Source organism: Eubalaena glacialis, chromosome 7 (genome assembly GCF_028564815.1).
Source record: "Eubalaena glacialis isolate mEubGla1 chromosome 7, mEubGla1.1.hap2.+ XY, whole genome shotgun sequence".
NCBI lineage: Eukaryota > Metazoa > Chordata > Mammalia > Artiodactyla > Balaenidae > Eubalaena > Eubalaena glacialis.
In genome coordinates, this window is record NC_083722.1 from 105,377,281 (window position 1) to 105,385,542 (window position 8,262).

The 8,262-nt window shown below is 44.1% G+C and overlaps 1 protein-coding gene across 3 annotated transcripts in view; it reads right to left on the reverse strand.

The window, feature by feature from the left end:
- The window catches only part of SRGAP3 (SLIT-ROBO Rho GTPase activating protein 3), a 252,906-nt gene extending 244,880 nt beyond the window's left edge, over window positions 1–8,026 (reverse strand). For all 3 annotated transcript variants that reach the window (XM_061195572.1, XM_061195574.1, XM_061195575.1), the window contains exon 1: window positions 7,867–8,026. In XM_061195572.1, coding sequence (XP_061051555.1) covers window positions 7,867–7,933 — 67 coding nt within the window. In that variant the 5' untranslated portion in view covers window positions 7,934–8,026. The remainder of the gene's footprint in view (window positions 1–7,866) is intronic.
- Between the last annotated feature and the right edge of the window lie 236 nt (window positions 8,027–8,262).

The window sequence follows — 8,262 nt, forward strand, 5'->3', positions numbered from 1 at the left end:
GGATACGCATTTGTTTTACCTCTTCCCCTCTTCAAACTGTCCTCTTAGGAAACTGTAAAAATTAGGGAACTGGGCAAAAGGCAAAAAGAGAAATAATCTGGATAACCCACAAACTGTGTAGCCTGACATTGTCCAAAATGTAATCTCTGGAACAGTCTTGTGGGATATTCTATGAAAAAGGTTTACAAGGCTGAGTAAGTTTGAGGAAAGTCTGTGGCCCGCTTCTTGGCGGTTCACACTTAACACATTCAAGTCCTGTGGGAAACAAGCCTATTTAACTCACTTTATGCTAGAACTTCCAAAACCTATTTGACCACAGAGCTATTTTTTTCCACCCAATGCCTCTTTACATCCAATTTCATGGAATACACCTCAGGGAACACTACTCCAAACATAAATTGGCCTAATGATTAAACAAATTAAGAGAACAGAGCCAAAACCCCACTCCTGGCCAGCCAAGATATTTTATAAACACCAACAAGCCATCAGGAAGAAATCATTTACAAGTGAAATCAAGCCCAGGATACAGCTTGCTGCGGCCTGTATTAGGCCAGAGGTTCTGAACTGAAACTCAGCACCTTTAAGAAGTCAACCCCTGTCTCCTTCCTGGCGGCTACAAGGACAGGACAGAGTTTCTGAACGAGCCTCACCTCCTCTCCTCCTTTCCATGTTATACCCCGCCTCATTCTCTTTTCCAAGGCACCTCCGCTCTGCCTCCCAGGCAACCGTCCCCACCTGGCTGGCCCCACCCACCAAAGCTATTCAACTCCATGCGGTTATTGATCACCAACGAGATGCCAGGCACAAGGCTACAGCAACGAGCCAAGCAAATAGAGCTTTTGTGTTCACGGAAATATGGTCTAGAAGTGCCTGCGAACCAGAAGTCTTCTCTGAACATCAGCTTCCACATCTGGAGGGGAAAAAAAAAAAAGTGGGAGCGTTGGACTAGAAGACACCTAAGATTGCTGGTGCTGTATTTCCAGGCTGGTGGAGCCTCCGTCAAGTCTCCAGTGGGCCCTTTTTCAAAGTGGGAGTGAGGGATCTGACACAGCTAGGTGGCTAAGTAGGGGATAGCAGAGGTTGGATTAGAAGGAGTGTGGAAGGGTTAGGAGAGGTAGGAAGTCAAAGACTACAACCCGCCCCAGACTGGCCCCCCAGCGAAGGAACCCCTGGGTTTCAGGGCCAAATTGCCCTGGCATACATCTTGCCTCCCTGCACAACTGGAAGTCAGAAAGCCTCCAGTTTAAACCTCAGCTCTGCCACTGTTCACTCTGCAATCTGATACAATTTATGTCTCTGAATTTTAGGTTTTAATCTATAAAATAGGAATAATAATGACTATTTCACAGAATTTGGGGGATCACAAAATGAGATACCATATGCATGACTGAGACGTAGAGATAAATAAATTACTTCCCATTGATAAGCAAAGCTGTATAGCCTGAAATGAAGCATGGCTTGTAACAGTCACTGAATGAGTGAGTGAGTGAGTGAGTGAATGAATGAACAAATAATAGAGGTTTCTGGAAAGGAAAGGTTGTCCCTAGCATATAAACTCTGGTGGTGAGAACTCCAGAAATGACCAATATAGACCCCCAGATCCACTGATTTCCTCAGACTGGGAGGCGCCTGGTGTGCCATGCTCCCCAACCACATCCCACCACGACTGTGACAGACATCACCCCATCAAACATCACCTAAGCTTTCAACACATCAGCCTTCACCCAGTCTCCATAGACAAACATCTCCCCGATCAGGCACAAACAAGGAAACTCATCAAGCCATGAAAAATATTTCCTTAACAAATAAAACCTCCACTTTCAATGGAACAGAAAGTATGACATTGTTAGGGGTTGAATGTTTGGTGTTCCTCCCCAAATTCACATGTTGAAGCCCTAACCTCCAATGTGATGGTGTTTGGAGATGGGTAGGGCCTCTGGGAGGTGATTAGGCTCACATGAGATCATGAGAGTGGTGCCCTCATAATGGGATTAGTCCCCTAATAACAAGAGGAGGATAGAGAGCTCTCTCTCCACACACAGAGGAAAGACCATGTGAGCACAGCGAGAAGGCAACTGTCTACAAGCCAGGAAGCGCGCTCTCACCAGGAACCAAATCTGCGGGCACCTTGATCTTAGACTTCCCAGCCTCCAGAAGTATGAGAAATAAATGTCTGTTGTTTAAGCCACCCAGCCACCCATGGTATATTGTTATAGCAGCCCGAGCTAAGACAAATGTCAAAGAAAATATAACTCGAGCTTGAGCTTGAGCTGTGAGTTATAACAGTAAAACTTATTAGTAACTTATCAAGTCACTAGCTCAACTGATTGTACGCCAATCACATGGGGGAAATGAAAATGACCATAAGCATTTCTGCCCTCAAGAGTTCATGGCTGAAGGACTAAACACAAAATAAGAATGAAGGATAATAACGCTCAGAATAGAGAGGCAGATGTGAGGAATCACTCATTCTGCCCAGAAGAGTTATTAGGAAGGCGTCATGGAAGAGGGATCATTTGAGCAGGCATTGAAGGATGGTCAGGAGTTGCCCAGACAAGAAAAAAAGAAAAAAAAAAAAAAGAGGGGAAGAAGGAGACATTTTAAGCAGAAGAAAGGCACAAACGGGGAAATATTTGGAGGTGAAAAAGAGTATGGAGGATGCAGAGACAAGGAATTGGTCTAAAGTGGATATGAGAGCACAGGCCTATTATAGAGAAAACAACTGAAGATGAAACAGGTAAATTGGCTGAGGCCCCGTCACCAAGACCCTTTAAGGACGTCAACTTGTAGGCCACAAGTTGCAGACTGGTGGGCACAGGCTAAAGCTCTCCTACCGACAGGTTTGTTCATGTAGCAAAGTGTTTCTTAAAAACTTGAGCTACCACTTAAAAATCAGGAGATTTTCATCATGGCCTTGGATTTGGCAAAAGATTCTTAGATATGACACCAAAAGCATGAGAAAAGAAAGAAATAAATAGATAATCAGAACTTCATAAAAATTCAAAAACTTTTGTGCTTCAAAGGACACCATCAAAAAAGGGAAAAGATAACCAACAGAATGGGATAAAATATTTGCAAATCATATATCTGATAAGGAACTTGTATCCAGAATGTAGAAAGAACTCTTAGAGCTCAATAATGAAAAAGACAACCCAATTTTTTCAACGTTTTAAAAGTTAAATTTTTAAATATTTAAAATAATAATCAGGAGACTTTGTTTTAAAATCCAGATGCCCTGGAAACACTGAAAGAACTAACCACTCTGGGCTCACATCCCTTCATGGTAATGACAGGCGAGAGCTGAGCAGGGGCTGCCTCCTCTAAGTGAGCTCCCTGATCAGCCACAGTCCTCACTACTCCCCACTGTTCCCCAACCCAGCCTACTTTCCTCACTGAAGCCACTGAAGGTGGTGAGGCCTCCTAAGGTCATTGTCCAATAACTCTATCGCATAATCTCTTCAAGACTAAATTCATTCTGGTGCTGAGTTGGAAGTTTTTTATGTTTGGGGTTTTTTTTAATTTCTTTTCCTTCACTGATTTTATTGCCATATTGCAAGAAAACTCTTAGCCAAGAATGTATCATATATTTTGCGTCTCTCACAACACCCAGTACAAGACTAAGAACAAAGTCGATGCTCAATGTTCACTGAATGAACGTATAAATGAATGAGTAAATAAATGCTTCCCTGTGATCTTCTTCAATACCTTGTCTTCTTCCCCCCAATTCTAGACTTACGCCATTAAGAAGATGGCCTAAAATGAATATGGATGTGTAATAAAAAAATAAAACACGAAAATCAATCACTACATTTCTATTTTCATTTTCTATTAAGGTGAAATGGAAATGGGAATTCTGAATAAATGCAGAACAGACCATTATGTCTAACAGCAAGACGAATTATAGCCCAGGATACTGGAGAGCACCTGCAAATAAGATTACCAAACACTATCAGTGATCTTTGAGGGAACTGTGAAAAATAGGATAGGCGCCATAAAGCTGGAGATGGGCAAATGTTCTGATTTTCAAGAGGGGAAAGAAGTTCGAGCTTGCCAGTTCCAGACTGAGAATATGGTGTCACTCTCAGGCAGGGTTCCTGAACAGATTCATAAAGGGACACTTGTGAACACCTCGGACAGGAAGCAACATCCCTTTGGAGCAAGCACAGGGTCACCAAGAACAAGTCATATTAAATTCATTTCATTTTCTTCTCTCTGACAAGGCTCCTAGCCTAGTGGATGAGAGAAATATAGCAGACAAAATATATACGGTACAATGATGGGGTGGGCAGTGAAAAGGGCTAATTCAACCCTTGGGCTATATTAATAGAAGCATTACATACACCATAAAGGAAGTGATAGTGGTTTTCTTTCTCCAACCACATTTAAAGAGTCGCATTTAGAACCTAGTATCACTCTTAAAGAAGGCTTTTGACAGTACAACCTTTTGGAGGTCCATTTGGCAAAATCTCTTTAAAAGCATAAAGCTCTAATCCAGGTTACTGGTATCTGCTGAAAAATTGAAAGATCTGGCTGGGCCTACATTCAAAGTGGTAACAACTGGTTGAACCCAAGTAGTGACTGCCCATTTGGACAGGACATGTGCTCTCGGGCCGACCATAACTACCACCTCTTCTTATGTTGCCCTGGTTGAGGCAGTGGGCCAGCCGCCACAAATCATCTTACTTAGCCAGCTTCACTCACTTATTCTATCTGCCAAGTACTCAAAGGCACTGGAGTTTGCAACCCGGGATGCAGTAGATCCAAAGGTGAGCGAAGATGATAAAGCAGCAGTGAACCATCTTATAGGAGCAAATGGGAGATAACCATAGTCCATGGGTTATGATCGGAGTCTCCAAACACCCAATGGGCAGTCATGGGAAAGAAGCATCTGTCTTGTTCTATGAAGTCCCAAGGTATAGAACCAAAAGGTGGATTAGAGACATACTTAACCCAACATAAAAACTGCTTACAACAGCCAGAGTGGTCCAAAAATAGAATATGTGGGCTTGGGAAGTGGTGAGTTCTCTATCACTGGAAATGTGCAAGCATGTGGTGTACTACTGTGTTGCAGGTATATAATCAAAGGGATTCAAGTATCTGATTAGGCAAGAGAAGGCATGAGTCTGAAATTTTTCACAATAGGAAAAAGAAAAGCTGTTTTAAAACATTCCCCTTTAAAAAAAAATTCCCCTTTGTTAGGTCAGTAAATTCTTCAAAAAGAGAAAAAAGGGACTAAGCCAACAAAGAACTCAGTATCATTTTTAAAAATCAAAAGTTCCCCTCACAAAATGCACAGAGGACAAAATCTGTCAAACTAGGTGGAGTGTTTGTGGCAAACTGGCCAGATGATACCAAAGGTAATTGGCATCAGGCATTATTTTTGGTGATTGGTCAAACGCTCTTCAGAGGCCAGCAACAAAGGCAAGGGAGGAAAGTAAGAGGGTAAACAATGGACCGAGATCGAGAGGCAGCCGGTCCCCACCACAAAACTGCCATCTGCTACTGACATCAATCCTTCAAGGGGCAGCTTCAGGCAAACAATGTATCGGGGACACTGGGCCTGGAAGAAAACCAGCTGCCTTCACATTTCCCACCTTGTGACCTTGGGCAAGTCATTTAACACTACAAGGCCTCAGTTTCCTCATCTCTAAAACTGAGCTCCTACAGACCCTGTCTGTACTTTGTGTAGGCCAAGAGTGGTGAGGTCTGGGAGTGAGCCATGCAAACAGTCGAGCCCTGAACACACATCAATAGTTATGATGATGATGATGAACAAACAGAATTTTGACAGAAAAGATTCCAGACAATTTCGGGCGCAATAGCATCCTGACCTAAATCGTGTGGGTGTCAACCCTAAAGGAATAAAATCAAACTCTTTTAACTAGAATGCAGAGACATTTAGAGTCTGGAAGAGACAAGATCATTTGGACAAATTTCCTGCTGAAATGCATTACCTTGTCCTTGCTAATTAGTTGTTAAAATAAAGGCAAAAGGTAAAAAGTAAAAGAATCAGCCAGAGCTATAAATGCTTAATTGATCCTCAAGCAAAGTTCACAGGCCCAGTGGTAGCAATCCTTCAAAAATGAGATGAGCACATTTTCTACCAAGACGATGCTAATAAAAACTCCAAACTGTCCCAAACTCAGCATACCCTTCTCTCTTATGGCATTTTTCATGGGAAACTCAGTTTTAAAAAATAGTAATAATCAGCCAGTCTTACACAACATAAACTTCCTAAAAAGTGTGCAGGCAAAGGCTGAAACCAGGCTTTGTATTGAACACTCGAGAGAATTCAGATCTCTGACCAATAAAGGGCGGGTATCTAAATTTTCAGCAAGGCTGAAACATTGTAAATCACTGTCTTCTACACTGAACTGAAAACTAAACAGGAGGAGCCCAGGGAAGAGCAGGGTTTTCTGCTCATTTCTTCCTGGGGTCTACCGAGAGGTGATCTGCGTGCCAGGTTTGACCAGAACGGAAAGGCACAAGACGGTTGGCGAGACTGGAAAAAAACAAAGCTCTCCCCTGATGGCTGCTCCCCTCCCAAAGTTTCCCAAGCATCTGAAGCGTGTACAGCAGCTGTGATGCGCAGCCTCCCACCGCTCCTGTGGAGGCCACCCTACTTCCTGGGTCACTGAGCCTTGAGCTGCAGCAACACCTAGAAGCAGGTGTGGAACCTAGGTCGCCGGAGGCCCAAATAACCAACTTGCTCAACAGTCCACCTATAACCTCAGGGGCGGGCATCAACACCCCCGAAGATGTATTTTGTCTTTACTCTTTCTTCACGAGACCACAACACACCCTGTGTCGCAGCAAGGAGAACCGTGACCAGAAAGAAAACATATGCCAAGAGGCCAGGCCCAGGCTTCCCTTAGGGTACATCCTAAGAGAAAGGGTGAGCATGGTGGATGGTGCTTTCAGGTTTTCCTTGCCAAGTCTGAGCCTAGAACTCATGAGGGTGGGAGAAGCTCCAGTCTGGCCTAAATAAGGATTCTGCTTGAATCTGTCTATACGATTGTGTCCGGTTTCCTCTTTCCCCTTGCTAGTGTGGATGTAGAGGCGTGTGCACCCAGTGAGTAGCACTAAAGCTGGAACAAGCAGTCAGAGGTCACCTCATCCTCCTGGCAAGCTTCCCCTGATACTACGGAAGCCAGGCAGCACCTACCAGCCAGCACACTGAGCTGTTGGCTTTCAGTGAAGGCTGATGACCCTAAACGTTAGTGCACAGACGGTGATCGGGGCTGCACACTGCGAGACAATACATTTTCTGCACTGAGCTCTCTCTTTATGCCTAAATGCCTGCATTAGTTTGGATCAATATGCTCCATAACAGTTAATCCATGGCAACCCAGGCCAGCTGAGAGTCACCGACAAAGAAGTGCAGCCCAGGGATGATGCTTCCCTGAGCACGTGCATGTGAATTCCAGCCCAGAGAAAGGGACAGAGGCAAAGCAATGACAAAAACCAGAAAGGAGAGAGAAAAAAAAGCAGATCATTAAAAAAATAAATCAAGGGGTTTTTTGCATGGCGGGGGGAGGAGGCAGTGACTGTCAAAATGGCCTTAGAGTGACATGTCATGGCCAAGATGATGGAGTATCCGCGACACTCCTAAAGCAGGGCGTAGGATCCTCCTCACACACCTGCAATGCAGTGATCGCCGCCCGTTCTACAATCCGTACTCCCAGCGCCAGCGCTCTCTGCAGTTGAAACCAGTCCGGACTTGTGCGGCTGCCACTGTTCCTCCTCACAATAAGATTATTGATGCATAACAGCATTTCATGATGGCAGGGAGGAAAAGGAAAAAAAGCCAAAGCAAGAGAAGAAGGAAAGGGGAGGGGAGGCATGACTCCCCAGCCCAAATCTCACCTTTTATTTGGGCTTCATATTCGGCAATGATCTCTTTGTCTTTCTTGAACTTAGTTTGAGATGACATCTTCCAATGTGGTCAAAGGCACTGACAGGCTATTGGATTTATTGCTCCTTTTCTTCCCAAGTCCTCGCTCCAGCCCTGGTAATCACACGGCTCTGGTCGATTTCACAGGTGTAGGGACAAATCTCTTTCACTCGGCTGCAGAGCCAGGGGAAAAAATCCCTCTTGTTCTCAGAGGAAAATTCTCTTTACTCGCTGAAAAATGTCTGTAGTAGCTTGGTCTGGCCAAGTCCTCTTGACCAGAAGAAGAAGAACCACCACCCTAGGAGCACGGTAACCTGCCTGATATTTTCAAGATTTTTCTTCCAAAAAAATAATATAACCGAGAGCAC